At 38.7% G+C, this 18,852-nt stretch overlaps 1 protein-coding gene across 3 annotated transcripts in view; it reads left to right on the top strand.

Annotated features, from left to right (window-relative positions):
* The first annotated feature begins 3,940 nt into the window (after positions 1-3,940).
* The window catches only part of LOC127658784 (leucine-rich repeat and calponin homology domain-containing protein 4-like), a 61,016-nt gene continuing 46,104 nt past the window's right edge, over positions 3,941-18,852 (top strand). For all 3 annotated transcript variants that reach the window (XM_052148317.1, XM_052148306.1, XM_052148328.1), the window contains exon 1: positions 3,941-4,312. In XM_052148317.1, coding sequence (XP_052004277.1) covers positions 4,141-4,312 — 172 coding nt within the window. In that variant the 5' untranslated portion in view covers positions 3,941-4,140. The remainder of the gene's footprint in view (positions 4,313-18,852) is intronic.

Raw genomic sequence — 18,852 nt, forward strand, 5'->3', positions numbered from 1 at the left:
GTATTCTCTAATTGGGCACTGGAAATTAATCACAGAAATCTCCGTAGTACATCCAATTACCAAAATGATCCATCAAATTTGTTACTGACCATATTCCATTTTCAATCCAAGTCCCTAAAAACAAGGATTTTCTATTTCTCAGAATATACCTGTTGTTCCACAGGGGTACAGAAGAGTGCCAGTACTGAAGAACCTGCTGATGGAAATCAGATCATTTTACAGGTAGTTTGTATAGATCATAGTCACAACGCAATAGAAAATCAATTCCACCCATCTTTTGAAAAATTGCATTCGGTATGCTAAACCAAAAGGAGTCTTTGTGACCAACAAAGGCATTCAGCCAGTTCAGTTTTAGTACACCATTCATCACAGAAAAATCTATGACAATCATGCCCCCCTCTTCAATACTCTTAATCATGTCAGCTGTAGTAACACGCTAGATGACCGTTTCGTTCTCTCCAATGATAGAGCCATGGAGGTTGCCATATCAAAAGAATCTCTGCACGTGTGTGTGTGTGTGTGTGTGTGTGTGTGTGTGTGTGTGTGTGTAAACCAATATAAAATCTTGTCAGATATCAGTGTACACATATTATGAAAAAGTATATAATAACATAAATATCATAATAAAAAACTAACATTATAATATTATGATTCTAAATTATTATGAAACATTCTGGTGCACACACAGGGCTCTTTTTTAAACCTGTAAACATTAATTTGTACAGCAGGGGGCGCTGTCATACAAAAACACAAGTGAACATGCTGATCCACAGCTTTTACTGTGTCTTCCAGAACAGTAAAATTTATTTTACCATGACATGACCACTGACTGCACTAACAAGGGGTCTCTGGAAACAAATTAACCTTCATCTCATGTATAAAATGAAGACAGAGATGACAAAATATAATCTTACAGTAAATCTAAAGGCACTCCTTAGTCTGGAATCTGGATAATGTATTATTTTAAGTAACATATACGGATGGTTTCATTTCATACTGAATGAGTAAAATGGATAACATTTGTTTGAAAATGTGTTAGAGAGCTCACTTTAGGTGCCTTTACACAACACATGCATCCTGTTTGGATGAGTTCACTGCAGTCAGGATAAAGCTGGGGGCTTCACTTCCATTGTAAATATCTCACTGTAACCTCGATTTTTGCTTTTGCTTCTACTTCTTATTTTTCTTTAAGAAAAGTCAAATGTAATTTTGTGGTAATTTCAAACCACAAATGCTGTTGATTGAGTTTAACTTGTATTGAACCAGTATATTCCTTTAATGGCAGGTAGGAAGGAAATGACCTCAATCAGGGGCGTAGATTACAAGCAAGGAAGTACAGCCCCCCCCCAATATTTATACCACGATCAATGGAAACACATAAAAATGCTTCTCGTTGCAAGCCCCCCAAAATTCAAGCAAATCTACGCCCTTGACATCAATGACAGCGCTTTATGTTCTCAAGCTGGTTAGGAAAGGGGCAATATAATGGAAACAAGATTTTTAAACAGTTGCCTACATTGGAAACTTTAATGGTAGTTTGTTAATGGTTAAATGTATTACTTTTAAAAAAAAATCCTCTTGTAAAACAAGAATCCTCCCTAGTACTTTAATAGTGATATTGCAATTGCTTATCAGTTCATTTGAGTACACACACACACACACACACACACACACACACACACACACACACACACACATGTTGTGTTTCCATGTTTTATGGGGACTTTCCATAGACATAATGGTTTTTATACTGTACAAACTTTATATTCTATCCCCTAAACCTAACCCTACCCCTAAACCTAACCCTCACAGAAAACTTTCTGCATTTTTACCTTTTCAAAAAACATAATTTAGTATGATTTATAAGCTGTTTTCCTCATGGGGACCAACAAAATGTCCCCACAAGGTCAAAAATTTCGGGTTTTACAATCCTTATGGGGACATTTGGTCCCCACAAAGTGATAACACTCACACACTCGCCTCACACGCCTCACACACACACGCACACACACACACACACACACACACACACACACACACACACACACACACACACACACACACACACCTAGCTGTGTGCAGTCATTGAATAGTAATATTCATGAATAATTAATATTCATCATGAAGGTGAACTATCTTATTGAGGAATTAATTAAATTAGAAGGTGATAAAGAACAAAGAGGATAACATAATGCTAATAGAATTATGCTCTTAGCTGACACTTTCTTACCAACAATAACAAAAGTGCACATATTACATTATTAGCTATTATCAATACAAAGAGCAAAGAATACAAGCAATTCTATATGCTAACCAATACTAAAAGCGAATGAGAACACTAAGAAAACCGTTAAAGACTCCCATAACATAATCCCATATTTTTAGAACATATTCCTGACACTGGTTTCAAACACTGACCTTGATTGGAGCTTCAAATCTCTAATGACACCACTCTTTCTCACGCCCTCTTATCGTTTATCTTCCGTTGGGCTCACTCAATCCCTCTCTTCCTCTCAGTTTTGTTCCATGGGGAGTAATGACACAGTGGATAATTTTGTGACCCACTTGTTGCCCCTCTCGGGCCTAAAGTGCTATACTCACAAACACTAAACAAAAAACGAAAAGGAATTCAGCATGCATGGGTAAGCAATAAATCTGTCAAATATGCATAGTATGTGGGCTAATGTGTCCCTTCAAGATATCCTTTACAACAACACTGCTGAACCAAATCCTGTAGTTGCCTATTGTTTCTCATTTTGTAAACAGTCAAGCAGACAGACAAAAGGATGCAAACGCTATTAAAATATCCCTTTTATTGACTATTTACTGATTGATTATAATCAATTGTGTGTATTTTATACTCACGGAAATGTCCTGTTACAAATGGTAGCATTTTTTTTTAAATAAGCTAATAGTTTATTGGCCAAGTTAAAAAAGAAATGTCAGAGAGCATTAGATTTTTCAGTTCAGACAATCTCATACACTCATTAGATGATGGAAGAGGTTGGTCTACATACTGTACAAAGCAATGCAGGGGTGAACTTAATATTAATGTAATATTTAAGTCCTTAATTTCTCAAGGAGTGCACATGTCAAGTTAAAGGAATAGTTCACCACAAAATTACAATTCTCTAATCATTTACTTACCATTTCTTTCTTCTGCAGAACACAAATTATGATTTTAGAAGAATATTTCAGCTCTGTAGGTCCATACAATGCAAGTGAATGGTGACTTTAAAGCTAAAAAAAAACAAAAAACATAAAGAGGCAGCATAAAAGTAATCCACATGAATTCAGTGGTTTAATTCATGTCTTCTGAAGAGATCCAATAGGGGTTGGGTGAGAACAATCCAAAATCTAACAGTTGAAATCAAGATATATTGTGAAAAATGTGTTACATTTTTGTCACCAAAAATGTATTGGATTGCTTCTGAAGACATGGATTGAACCTCTGGAGTTGTATGAATAACTTTTATGCTTCCTTTATGTGCTTTTTGGAGCTTGGTCACCATTCACTTACATTGTATGGACCTACAGAGCCGAGATGTTCTTCTATAAATATTAATTTGTGTTCAGCAGAAGAAAGAAAGTCATACACATCTGGGATGCCATGAGGGCGAGTAAATGATGAATGAATTTTCATTTTGGGGTGAACTATCCCTTTAATGGATCTAGAAACAGGGAAATGAAATATTAGCTGTTGTTGTAAATCTCACAATTTTTTATCAGTATGCATCAGAATGCGAACAAAGCAAAATATGTTGCTCGGTTTGAAACTCAACATGTGATGTGTATTACCAAACCTCCCGGCGACCAAAACAGGGATCATTTCCCCCTTCCGAGGACTGCGGCGCTTTGTGTTCATTTCGCGAGCCCATACGTACAGGGTGTGTCCGCCCTGTCAATAAAGACTTGCTCAATCCCTTAAACTCCGCCCTTTCTGTTTCTGCTCCGGCAAGCAGCAGATTTTGACTGTCAACTCACCGCTGAGCGCAACTTTACTCTATCGCTGGATTTACCATCACTTTTGGAGTACAAAAACTTACTTCTGCGCTGTTGACCATCACTTGGATGTTATGATGTTTTAGTCAGGGTGCTTGTCGTTATAAAGAGTAAGTTTTTGGTCATATTAAGTGTTTGATGGCTGCTGGGGATGGAACCCAGCTGCCGGCGACCGTAGCGGCCAGCAGGAGTGTTGAGAAAGCGCTCGAGGAGGCTGCGTCCAGCGGCGCGCTCATCGTCTCCAACCGGAAACTAAAAGAGTTCCCCCGTACCGCCAGGAACTATGACCTGTCCGACATTACACACGCAGGTAAGGGGACTTCAATAAAGCGGCCAGGGGAACAGTGAAGGGGGAAGGGAGTGTGTATCAGTCCATTTAATGTCCTTTGTTTAAGTGTATTCACCTGCACCCAATCTACATCATCACGTCCGACCCAGAAAAAGCGGACCTTTCAATTTCCTTATCGTTGTAGGAAGCGGATCGCCTCTTAAGTTCAGCCCTCTCTATAGTTTCTAAAGAACTGCATCACTGAACAAGCACGCGCGTTAGGGACTATGCTGTCTTTTCAAAGTCATGTTGTTTACTTTTTAGGCTGTTTGGCTGGAGTTTGCGTTATATATGGAAGACATCTGCGCCTGTGCTTCTCTTCTTCCTGTTGTCGAAGTGAAATCTAAACTCGAGCTGAGCCATCTTACCACAGCGCTACCACAGCAAGCGACACTGTGAAACTTCACATTCTGTATCTCAGAGCAATTAAATCGAGCGTGACTGCTGATATAAAACGTTATTGTTGTAGTCAGCTCATGGAGGATCTGCTAATTCATGCTGAGGAGATCCATCTTGCCAACAACACTAATATGACCATCTGCTCCTCTCTCATACAAAGTGGGTTTAAAGCAGTTTGTCCCCCCCACGCACATGGCGTGTTTAAAGTGGATTTTACCATGCAGCTTGGGTTGAAGCCATCCAGCCCATATCTGCATGTGGCATTTCATGCCATTGAGACTAATTTCTGTTCCTGTACTGCTTTTTGTGATGCCAAGGTTGGTTTTTGTGATGCCAATGTTGAGTTAGTCAGTGCAATGGCATTCACTCAAATGCATGAGTGAAAAAGCAGACCTGACATTCAGATTAGTGATTGATGGGTTTAATAGCTGCTTTTTAAACTTGAATGTTTAGTCCCCTCAGTTTTGAATATTTGGTGACATCCCTTGTAATAATGACCATTCTGAATAATCTTGGCTTATGTTGATGCTAACCATGTAGTATGCGCCGGACACTTGACTACGTTCACATCAGATTCCCTTGCACCTGTGAATTTTTCAGTATGTCAAGCATGGTTTAGAGTATACTCGCAAAGGCAACATGGTCGTGAGCCGATTTGGAACTTGCAAAAACGAAGTATAACTGGGCCTTTAATGAAAAGGTTAGGTTAGAGGCTCCCTATATCTTTGCTGATAGTTTGAAGCTCCCAATCCTTTTTGGAGCTCTGCCTGAAGCTAAATGATCAGCAACAACATTAAAACCACCTGCCTAATATTGTGTGGTTACCCCTTATGCCACCAAAACGGCCAACCCGCATCTCAGAATAGCATTCTGAGATAATATTCTTCTCACCACAAATTTACAGAGCGGTTATCTGAGTTACCATAGACTTTATCAGTTCTAACCATTCTGGCCATTCTCTGTTGACCTCTCTCATCAACAAGGTGTTTCCATCCACAGAACTGCCGCTCACTGGATGTTTTTTGCTTTTGACACCATTCAGAATAAATTCTACAGACTGTTGTGTGTGAAAATCCCAGGAGATCAGCAGTTACAGAAATACTCAAACCAGCCTATCTGGCACCAACACACATGCCACGGTCCAAATCATTGAGATCACATTTTCCCCCATTCCGATGGTTGATGTGAACATTAACTGAAGCTCCTGACCCGTATCTGAATGATTTTATGCACTGCGCTGCTGCCACATGATTGGCTGATTATATAATCGCATGGATGATTGTTGGTGCAGACAGGCAGGTTCATTTTAATATAAGTGCTCTGTCTTGGGGCTAAAGAGTCTCTGGATTAGTCTGAGGGTGTGGAACAATCCAAGAGAACCAGGCCTAAAACCATCGTCATGTTATTGCAAGAAATCCAAGCATAGGTTGCTAAAGAATGGTTTAAAAAACACACCTACCATCAGTTGGAGACTGATTGCTAGGTGTTGCTCGTATATGATTGCAAGAATTGGTGGTTGTACTTAATCTATTTTAAGGATACTTTGTGTGTTTATTATTGTGGAATCAAGCTGTTTAATGGTAGGAGGTACAGTAGATGATGGTTTTTCTTTTGCTCAAAGCATCTAAAGAGACATGGATAGATAGGCCCTGGTTTGTTCTTTCACTCACACACTTTAAAACACACACACTCACACACAGTCTCTTTTTCTCCTGAAAGAATACTCTCCAGTATGGACTAACTTCCTCTTAGGAAGGGCAAGGGTTCAGTTTTGTGTGTGGTACTAAAATTCCCATGATGGGAAACAAAGCCCTGTCTCATTGAATCCATCCAGACCTCTTAAAAACAGACCACTGCACAAACTCATAACTTGAGCAAAAATAAAGCCACTGTTGTTGACTTAACACTATAACAATTACACATGCTTGACTGTGCCTTAGCACTTTAGGGCGAGATGACGACAGAGTCTGTGTCTGTCTTCTGCATCCCAGAGAAATGAAACAGGAATCCAGATAGGTAAAAGAGGTACTGAAAGATTGATAGAAAGCTAAAGAAATAGTTTATGAAAACAAAAGGACCACAGTAGAAGCCAATCAGTGGAATTCTGTGAGAAAAATAATATCAGGACATAGACACAAATATGAACCTCTAAAATAAAAGTGCTGTCAATTCATTTTTGCGTGTGTGGTAGATGAAAATATTTTTTTCCGCCTGGCTCCCACACGCTTGTGACTGTGCCTGGGGCATGAACGTGTAGCCTGAAACACAGTCTTTCATTCAGTGGGACACACTCCATACCACAACTAAGCCTCGCGGCAGCTGAGAGAAGGAGGGAGGGAAAGAGGCCTTTTTTTTTTTTTATAAAATTGGCTTGTGGGCAGCTCCCATTGTCGTGATGTTCCCGAAATAGGGACCCTCCTCTTCCCCCCCAACTGAAATTCCATTCAGAAAGACCCCTCCTCCATTGTCTGAGGAAATCTTCTCTCTCTCTCACCCCCTCTCTCTCCTCATTTTCCCCCATCTTCTCTCTTAGTCCTTTCTCTTTCTCCTCATGGTCTGTGAAGATTGTTGGTCATCCAGGTCATTGAAGAACATCTTCAATTTAGCTTCTGTCATCTAGATGAAATATTTTTCTAGAGATGACCCAGAGTATATCCTGCCAGACACTCTCTCCCCATAGCTTTTTCACAATGGTCACTTATTGCTCTCTTACTGTCCATCAGTAATGTTTCCTGTCCAATTTTAGCCCGTAGGCATGGCGGTGTCTATAGTGGTGGAAGTCTGGACTGTCAGGATATTGGCCTAATAACTGTCTAGTTTTTGCTGAACATTCACAGCATCAATTGTCTGAATTGAAGGATTGGGTTTGATGTGTTTGCCTGTTTGTTTAAGCTTAGTGATTGTATCAAGCAAACAAGCTCTTAATAATGTGCAGCATTTATAAAAGCAATAATTTTGTGATTTTTCGGTTCCTTTACGATTGTTGCTTGTCAGACTATTCAATATGATCCCAGTGAATTCTTGTATAAAGGCCATGACGTACTATGGCTAGGCGGTGAAACATTCTTGATATTTATTGATTAAAAAAAACCTTATTATTGATGATAAACGTTTTATAATTTTTTTGATATGTTGCTCTTCACCTAGACGATCAGGTTCATGCCGCTAAAAATGCAAGCATTTCGTTAAAGTTATACACACGACTAACTAACTGAATTACAATCATGAAATCTGCTGTTTAGGAAGTATTAGCTGGCTAGCGTCTACCTAGCCCTGCTGTATTGCAAATCAGTAATGAGGCTAGGTAGGGTAATGTGATATCGTCGTGTACCGAACAAGACAGCACTGACAATGCAAGACAGCTATCGACTGAACACAACAGCAACTACAACATCAATACCATTGCTATTAATGTATTGTTTAGTTAAACGTGTTTTCATGATCGTGTCATTTCAGTGGACAAAATGGCTTTTAGGCTACAGGTTATATATGGGTTACGTAGCTGATATGCATTAGGCCAAATTCTGGAAGATGAACATTGTCAAAAATTTCAAAAATGAATGACAATGAGGAGAGAGACAAACATCTGCTGAAGACGATGAAATTGTGGCAAAAAGAGTGGAGTTTACTTGTAAACAAACAAGTTATACACATTCATGCTTGAGGTCTAACAAACATATGGAATGCATTTCCTTCCCATGGTATGAAATGTATAATGTGAAATATATCGATATCGAACAGTATGAAAAACAAATATTGTGATAATATTTTTGGCCATATCGCCCAGCTCTATGGCACAGGCACACTGCGCAACATTATGTCAGACTGTATGATACACACAGTTTTATCTAATATGGCCATCGTAGGAGCAGTCACACTGTGCAACTGCGGCGCAAAATTTCTGACATTGCCAGAACCTCGTTGAAGGCTAGTATTCATCACAAAGACAATTAATTAACCATTGGTAATCAAAGACTGACATTTTTGACTTACGACAAGAGAAATCTTTAACAATCCCTCAAATTTATCTCAAATAGAAAAATCATGGCCAAAATCGTAAAGTGTACCCATTTTAAGCAATGACAAGATGTGCTTTACAGTGATTTTACAAAGAATTAGGGGTGTTCTTTGGCATGACGTGAAGCAGATCACCTTTTTATAAACCGACAGCAACAGCACTATGTTAAAAGACAGTCATCTGTGCTAAAGAGTTAAATGAGTAATTATTATAGGAATTTGGTGGAAGTAACATTTCTTCTACAAGTAATATTGTTCATTATTATAACTGTAGGCTGTCTGCGGTTACCATGCAACTATACTGTATTATCCCACAGTATGTAGTGCATTTGCTGTAAGGATCACAGTTGTGAAAGTGAAAAAGATCCATGAGTAAAAGTGTCCAATAACAATCCCCTTACTGAGATTAAGCAAGTAGTATTTGGCTGGTCATGTGATCCTAACTTGGCAGCCCCCATGAGTGGACCCTCTCAATGTAGAATTAAACCTTATGCTTTTATAAGGTTACTAATATGACTGGATTCTTCATCTGGTGTGAGTGCTCAAGATCTCATTCATATGTTTTAACATGAAAATTAATATTCTTTTAGGAGTAAAACTTTTTTAATTGGGAAGAAATAACTGAGTGCACCTTTTCAATTAATTCAAGTTCTGTTTAGGTCTAAAACAGTTTTATTTGATGAGCTGGCATGTGAGTCCTGTCCACATGCACACGCTGATGTCACAGAAGGATAGCGAGGAAATAGAGCTGACAATAGATGTGTTTGACTTCATGCAGAGCTGCACAGACCGATCGGAACCTGAATTGAAGCAGTGCATGCTAGTTAACATTTTTGTCCAACTTTAGTCGGTGCCACCAGTGCGTCACTGTGACAAATGCCATAAAAGTATGTACAGTTAAAGGATGGGCGAGGAGGAGGCGGGAACCGGATGAGCAGTCAACAAAGTTTTAATGCAAAACTCAACTTAAGCAAACATAAGCAAACACAGACACACACACACATTGCAGCCACATGTTCTCTCTCTCTCTCGAACTGGCGTCTCCGGCTCCCCTTTATCTCGCTCTCCCGCTGATCAGCTGATTCAGTCCTGGCCGTGTACCCTCACGGCCCGGCCACGCCCTCCTCCTCATTTCAAAGTATTCAACTGTAAAATCTAATTGGTTAACCTTAATTAAAAAAGCATGTAAACCAATTGCCTTTTTTAATTACAATTTTTATTTAAGTAAAGTCAACTTATTACATTTTACAGTGTTGTACAAACAGCAAGATGAGACCAGCCGGCTGCACAAAAGTGCAAAGTGTTTGGCTTGACTGCTTACTTTTCCACTCCCCCGACTGCAACCAGCAAATCTTGGCGATCGTTTAGGCAAGGTGCAGTTCAAACACAATTAATGACTGCCTTTCCCAGACAATCAAAGTAACAGAAGTCCTCAAGGGTTCAGTTCCGTTTGCTTACGAGCACCAAGTGCTTTATTTACACTAAACCGTCCTGCATGCAGTGGTTTTTATTATCATCTGCACCAGGCATAGTTATCATAATAATAATGTGGAATACAAGATGGGATAAAATTCAAACATCTTTATTAAATGATTGCTGAGCAAATAGTATTAGCACCTGTAGAGTCCGGAAACATTCCTCCATTCTCCTGTCATCTGTACGAGAGAGTGTTGCGCCCTTAGTACACTCCCAGCGGCAACAAGCGAAAGGAAAACTAATATTACCAACATCCAACTAAATGAAAACAAAGGAACGTATATAATAAACTACATAAATGTAATGAAATGGTGACAAACTAACCAAACTTTCACTTTGTTTAATTTCACCAATGTGTTATCAGTTCATCTCAGTGACTTTAAGCCTCATTCTTTAGGACTACAGTAGAGAATAGTTTTTATGAGCCTACATGGTTTTAAGGCCTAGATTAAAGAGTAAAATTAATATTTTGTTTATTTGATTATTCAACCAACCAACTGTAATTTTGACAGCAAAAACTAGGCCACAACTCTGGTATTACCAGCAAATAATTCCATCAACAGCAGAAAGTTTACATATAACCAGTTTTGACATAGCTGCTGATAAAAAGTTAAAGAAAATCAGCATCGGACTGTTAGATGAAAAGAATATTAGAGATCGGTATTGGATATTAAAATCCTGATTGGAGCATCCTTATTATTAAAGTTGACTGGTTTTCAAAAACTAAGGATGATGATTAGTGGGACCCTATATGTACAATGGTCACTGGACTTTTGTGTGACTTTTTTAAGTGCATTATCCAACATTTCAGAGTGTCTGTAAAAATAAATCTTTTCACAATGTTGCTAGTGAAAAGTTCAGATAGCTCACAGTGCATGAAAGCATTTCCTGTTGAATTAGGATGTAGCCAACTTTGTACAGTGTTTCTGAATGTTAAATATGAGACTGCACATATTTTGCCTATGCAAATTGACATCTCAGATTGTGGAGTGGAGAGAATTTATTCTAAACATCAGCTATACAGAAGTACAAGTTGTGTGTGTGTGTGTGTGTGTGTGTGTGTGTATTGAGGGTTTGTTTGGTTGTCTGTTTTATTTCAAGCTCTTCAGTGTGATAACACGACCAGCTGTGCTTTGTAATAGTGTGTGCTTCTTTTGAATGTGTCATCTGATAAAAGTTTTGAAGCGTGTGTATGTGTGTTGTGTTCAATGACACTGAATTAAGGGGGCTTTTTATTAAGTTTAATTCAGCGAAAAATTCACTCCAAAATCCAAAAAAGTTTTGTCTTGTTTTCCATTTAAAAATAAAAATCTAAGTTTGCATCACCATTAAAACAAGCTTCAAATTATATTCAAAACAAGCTTGTTGTCTTGTCCTGCGTTTTAAAAAATATATATTTATACAAGCAAGGCTTGGAAACAAAAAAAGAATAGAATAAAAGCATTTAAGCTCATGCAAAGCGAAGAAAAAAAACCAGCTAATGAAGTAGACTGATGCAGTTAACGTACAGGATGAGTATAAACACTCTGCATATAATAGTTATCATGTTAATATTGTATCTCATGTCATGTTTTTGTTGAGAATGTCCCTTTCCTCAGCTAGCTTTCCTAGCATAGTCTTTCTCGGATGCCATGTTTGTTGTTTACAGAAGCGTCGTGGGGATTACTTTGCTACGGGGATGCTGCTTTCTGACAAGCTGCACATATATGAGAGTAAAGTGTATACCGCTTATCCAGTACATTTAAACAGGAATCCAACTTTCTCACAGTAAGCCATATTCTCACAATAACCCGCTTTTCTGGTGTCCATCTGAACGTATACAGAACCATTTGCTCATTAAACGTGATCAACTTGTGTCCACACTCACCAGTGCATTCTGTTATACAGTGTTGGTGTGTGTGTTCAGGATTGAACATGCATCTCACTGTATATATATATGGCCAGCAAAGCAAAACAATTTAACATGATTAAGGGAATAGTTTACCCAAAAATTCCAATTCTGTCATAATTTACCCTCATGTCATTCCAAACTGGTGCTGTACAATTCATTTGAATAGAATTAAAATCACGATATGACGTAGTGCGATTATCAAACCGCAAAGGCTGCTCTGTTCCCCGAATTGTATTTACACATCCTCAAAGCACACAAAAGGCTAATCAGCTGTGAATGTTATATTTACAGTACAGTGCTCTAGATTCACTAATTGCACCTTTAAATAGTTCCAAATATCCTTGGGTGCTAAAAGTTACTATCCAAATCTAGAGTAACCACGGAACACCAGATTTTTATGGACAGAAGAGTGGATGAGATCATTGCTCAGCATAAAAGCCATCAACTCTCCTACAAACAGAAACATCTTTTTTAGTGTTCTGTCAAAATAAAAGCTTTCACCAAAATAAAGGTTTAAGGGTTTCATTGAACCGCATGGCTATGCCGAATGCAGGTTAAGAAAATCTTAAATAAATATGGTTCTGTTTTATAATAATAATAGTTTTGTAATACTAATAAAAATTATTGTTGTTGTTAATTTTATAGAAAATATATTTCCATAATAATTTCTTAACTTATTGATTATTGGGTTCCAAATAATATTGTAAAGTGGACTGAGACCCCATTTCCCCATGTTGCACTTTTTTCTTCTTCATTTATTTAGTCTGGCTCTTTTTAAGAGGACTGAAGTGTAAACACATTTGAACTGGCCTGGAGCATGTTTACCAATGACTTAATTTTGGGGGAAAATATATATTTTTTACGCTAATCGTATCGCAGTTCAAATCGCAATATTTTTCAAAATAATCGGAATTAGATTTTTTTTGTGTGCAAATCGTTCAGCACTATTCCAAACCCTTATGACTTTCTTTCTAATGCTGAACAATTTAAAAGGATAATTTTTTATGAATATCCTGGTCTTCTGAAAGGACACGATAGGATTTAGTTAGAAACAACACAAAAAATGTACACAATTTTCAATGATAATCTTGATATCTTTTCCGCCATGTTTTCATTTTGAGAGTTTCACATGCGCTGAAAGTTCACATTCTGCACGCACCCCGCCTTACCTAAACAATCGCCTCGTGAACTTCGTTACCATAGTAACAGCCTCGCAGACCAGCCAGGCAGAGGGCAGGGCACACACGTGGCACAAGTAGTAACCCTCACTGAAAGACAAATTTTCAGTATTTTAAAGAAAAATAGACAACATGGTTGGTTGTTTTTTACGGTTTTTAACCGTAGCTTCCAAATTGTTACGGTTTAATAACCGTGACCATTTTAATCGCGGTTAATTGTGAAATAGGGTAATCGCGACATCCCTATTCATTACGATTTTTTTGTGTTCTGCATGCAAGAAAGTCATACGGGTTTGAAACCACATCAGGATGAGAAAATGTCAGAATTTTCATTTCATTCAGTGAAATGTTTCTTTAAGCCTGCGTGCATAATATATATATGAAAAATTCACATAATTCATAGTGTTTTATGCAGGTAAGAAATGGTGTGGGACTGGACCAGCTGTGTTAGAGTCACAGGCACACATACGGATTGTTGCACTGTGTTGTTCTGTTTCCTCTTGCAGTTGCATTTCCACTACACAGCTACCGGATGTGGGCTCTTCAACTTCTGCTTCTCTTCAGCAACAAGCTCTCAGCTCTCCTCCCTCTCTCTCTCTCTCTCTCTCTCTCTCTCTCTCTCTCTCACACTTTTAAAGCATAACAGATGGTCTGATGTGTCAAATCTCAAGAGAGTTTATAGGAGCACAGCTAGAAACCCTTGATCTTGTAACTGCTTGTAATCTATTGTCTTTCAATAAATATAATTTATAATAAAAAACAAAAACAAAGAAGTTTTGATTCCACTCATTAAAACTAAAATCTGCAGTTGCTGTATTACAATCCTCAGTCTTTGTGCAGGAGAGGAAGAGACAGAGATGGCAACAGACACACAAGAAGTCTTCTATGATTTAGTATTTCTCCTCTGTCAGAGTTGTTACAAGGCATATGCTACAAAAAAAAGCTTGACATTTTTCTGAACTTATTGACGTCTTTCTGGATGAGTTGTGTTGGCAGGGCTGGATTTTTGCAACAACGCAGTTTGATGTCAGATGAGTACATTCACAATATTTTCTTGCAAATCAAAGAGGTTATGTATCTGGTGTCAAGTTACTATATACCAGCTATTTCAGGGATTGTAAACTAATTTGTCATTTGTAGTATTATATTATTAGTGGGCAACCGATATAAGTTTGGCCAATGGCCAAAATATAATCACTTAAATCTCCAAATTTTAATGTTAAAAACAGAAAATATTTCTTGTCAGTAAATATAAATTCTGTGGTAACCGTTTGCACACGTCTCCCCAAATACCCAATGCGCTCTAAGTCCTCGTGGTGGCATAGTGACTCGTCTCAATCCGGGTGGCGAAGGACGAATCTCCGTTGCCTCCACGTCTGAGACCGTCAATCCGCGCATCTTATCACATGGCTTGTTGAGCGCATTACCGCGGAGACCTAGCCTGTGGAGGCTTTGCGGTATTCTGTGCGGCATCCATGCACAACTCACCACGTGCCCCACCGAGAGCGAGAACCACATTATAGCGACCATGAGGAGGTTAACCCAACATGACGCTACCTACTCTAGCAACCAGGCCAATTGGTTGCTTAGGAAGCCTGACTGGAGTCACACAGCATGCCTTGGCTTCGAACTTGCGACTCCAGGTGTGGTAGTCAGCGTCTTTACTTGCTGAGCTAACCAGGCCCCCTAAAGAGGGCCTTTTTTACATTTTGAGATTGATGTCATGATTTTTGGCAGTCCCTTGCTCTCTGAATCAACAGCAAGAAGCTCACACACAGCGCACTTTGACTTTCTGTCCGGAGTAGAGACGGCACTCAACACTCTGGAGAAGCGCGCACACACACCAGATGAGTTCTTCCTATTTAAACGGTTAGACAGAGCGTAGCTGAATGGAACAGAATGCAGGGTCTTCTGTTACATTGAAAAGGATATAGCTGTAGGCCGATCTCCAAAAAGGTTGCAGGAGCTCCAAACTACCAGCAAAGAGATACAGAACCCCTTACCTAACCCTAAACATGTGTGGAAGTGTCAACCCCTTTTGGAGTTGGAGCAACCATGCCCTCTTTTGGAGTTTCTGCCCCCAATTTGTAGCTCTCGTAATCAATACCTACTTGATTAAATTTAAAATATATTTTCACAATTATGGCGTCAAGCCAACAGAAGCTGATGCTTGAAAATACACTATTCAGCATGCCACAACAAAAACAGTGGTGCGCGCTTACTAATATAATTACGGTAAACTGAAAGAAGAGCAGATAGACAGTCTTTCTGAGCGTTCAGAAATTTAACTGAGTTGGCCAGCAATCTTCACATAATGCATTATATTTTGATTATAAAATTGTTGTGCTTTTTGTATCAGGGTACATTATACTGTATTCACCTATATTAATGAATATACGAGACACTAGAACAAAATTGAGATGCAATGCAGCAGCCAAAGTCATCTGTCTGATGGATGGAAGGGCCTTGTTGATGAGATAAATCAACAGGGAATGGCCAGACTGGTTTGAACTGACAAAGTCTACGGTAACTCAGATAATCGCTCTGTAAAATTGTGGTAAGAAGAATATCATCTCAGAATGCTATACTGAGATGCAGGTTGGCACTGTTTTGGCAGCATGAGGGGGACCTACACAATATTAGGCAGGTGGTTTTAATGTTGTGGCTGATCGGTGTATGTACAAACCCCCCCAAATGTGCAAATATACACATGCTAAGCTAACATCAACCACAGAAACACATGGAGTCATATCTCTCAGCACAAATGGTTGTGTTTAATGATCATGCAGTTCTAATGGCGTCACAGGCATATATTATCTGGACTCCGCTTCCTCCCCTTTTCATAAAATCATACTTAATAGGACATGAATGTTCTGATCTGATTGTTATTCAGCTGTATAAGTCCATGAGGTCTGATAAACACCAGCCCTTGGAAAGTTATGTAACCTAAAGCTCCCCTGCTGGGTGCGTTTCAGCGTGTCCAGATGGCAAAATCCCCATCTTCCATTAGGCTTTAGAGAGGCTACACGGGGTGATTACTCATACATACTGTGTGTTGTGTGCATGTGTGTGGTTGATAGAGACCGCACCTGACCTCTTATCTCGAAACGGAAAATGTTGAGGATTATCACACACTGAAAGTTACTATCGTTTTACTGAGTTTGGGCAAGGCTACAGTACACTGCAGTAGAAGAAAACTAGACTTTTAGAGTGGTGCTTGCCCAAATGAAAGGTGACACCACGATGCTGGGTGTTGTGGGTGGTTGCCAGGGCATTGCTATGCATTTGTTAAAGTGTTTTTTAGCCTGTTGATATGCAATTGGTTGACTGTTTTACATAATTTCTATATCAGTGCCAAGTGGTTGCATGCTTTACTCCACTTGCTTATAATATTCTGGTATCTATGGTTCAGGTTCCTCCTATTATGTCTATTTTTGCCTATTTTATAGTTTTTCAGGTGAAAATTCTGATTAAGTTTAACCCTTTATTGACAGTCTGGAGTCTCCTGAACTGAAATCAGTTTGTTAAAATTATGCATATCCTATAGCAAAGCCAAAACGTTATGTCCACGTATGTGGACGTGGGGGTCTAAGAACTTGGTTAAGAATAGGGGTGTAACGGTTCAAATTTCTCACGGTTCAGTTTGTATGAACCGTGATCACACTCGGGAGGGTTCGGTATTTTGCCATGATCAGAAAAAAATATATATTACTGCCAAATCCAAAGTAAGAATACCCTATTTGGTAACAAACACGTCAACAGGTTTGCCCTTAATACAAATCATTGTTTTACAGTAATCAGATTTTACCTATGGTATTTGTAGTAAAAACATAGAACCACAAAATCAACATGGTTACTGTCTTGTTTACAATAGATATTATAATCATGGTTACTAGATGTAAATGACAGTATTACTGTTGTAAAACCATGGCTAATTGTATCAAAACCATGATTTCTGCAAAGAAAACCATGGTGACCGCAGTCATGGTTACTACAATATTACTATAGTAAAACCATTGTTAATTTTCTTTAGGGTCTTAACTAAAAAAAACCTTACTCTTATTACTAAATCAACATTTTTACTTAATACCTGCACTACGCTACATGCATCGACAAAAAGTGCATGTCAAACTCTACTGCACATATATTCTATATTCGGAATCACTATAGAAGGAACTTTACTATTATAATGGATATGAGGGATGTTGTGACGCGGCTCGAGTGTTTTAATCATACGCAGAAATCACACATCTTCGTCAGTGAAGTAGGAAATCATATAATTGGCAATGAACACCCCAATCACTTTAGTTATTGTTTTTATGCCTGTCCGAATTCGCACCGAGTGCCTGCTTACACTCCCTTCCGTTTTTGTGTAGTTTCAGCTCATTCGTGCGTGCTGCCTGTATTCGATGTATTACCACCAGTATACAGCACACAGGTCGAGCAATGTCTGCAAACAGTGCCTGTTTTGTAAATGTTTTTTGACCATCGCTGTTGTAATTGACTGCAAAAAAATCTGTCAGCAGCTCGTTTTCTCTGCTTGCCATTTTCAACTGCACATACAACGCTTGCAGGACAGTGATGTCATCAATTTGACCCACGTGAAACCCAGGCGGAGTGTATCCATCTACAGATCCATTCAGGTGCATTAGCAGAGGTTGTAACCCTGTTACCGGTTTCTTTTTTTTTTATACAGGGGACCGTTAGATCCCTAATTAAGAATAATGTATAATTAGGCTCCGTAAATTTCACATGACCCCGATCTGACACTTTTCAGAGCACTTAAACATGGTAACGAACAGATATTCAACAAATAATTAGACTAAATACCTATAACATCATATTGAACAAAACTATCAAAGAAATAAGAAAGGCATCAAAACAGAGTGACACAAAACCACTTATGTGCTTCAATGTAACCGGAGTGCTTCAGGGTGACCCTCGCTGCACATTCAAAAGCGCAGAACTAAGATAATATTGCGGGGACACGTCAAGTTCACGTCATCATGCAGCTTATATTTTTTTTTATTGCAACTATTTATTGAAGCAGTGCCCGACAGCATCAGAAAAACACTTTAATATCTCCACAGCACTTTATAAATATGGGTGTATTACATCCGATAGTGATCGTCTTGAATGGATTTGTTGATTTGGCACTTTGATGGCGGTTTGTTGTTGTTACAATCAGCGGTGCATAAAAAACGAAACCTAAAGCATTAAAGAGATTGCAGAGGGTTTTACTATGCTGACTGTTAGTCACTGTTAAACACAGTTATCATCATGCACAAACGCTGTCCAAGAAATTGTGTCTCCTATTAAATACACCACCACTAAAAATATTAATGTTAGGAGTGCACCTCACTAATGGACTAGTCAGTTGTATGACTAGTTGATTAGTCAACCACCTTGGCACATCCGTAGCAAACACCAATAGTAAAAAAGTCCTTTCAAACTTTTGTTAAAGCATCACAACCTCAAAGCACATTATGAAGTTTTTTACTTTTATACTTAACCATTGCTCTGTTTAAACCAAATTGAGCATTTCAGTTTCCTATAAAAAT

This window comes from Xyrauchen texanus, chromosome 2, assembly GCF_025860055.1.
Source record: "Xyrauchen texanus isolate HMW12.3.18 chromosome 2, RBS_HiC_50CHRs, whole genome shotgun sequence".
Taxonomy (NCBI): Eukaryota; Metazoa; Chordata; class Actinopteri; order Cypriniformes; family Catostomidae; genus Xyrauchen; species Xyrauchen texanus.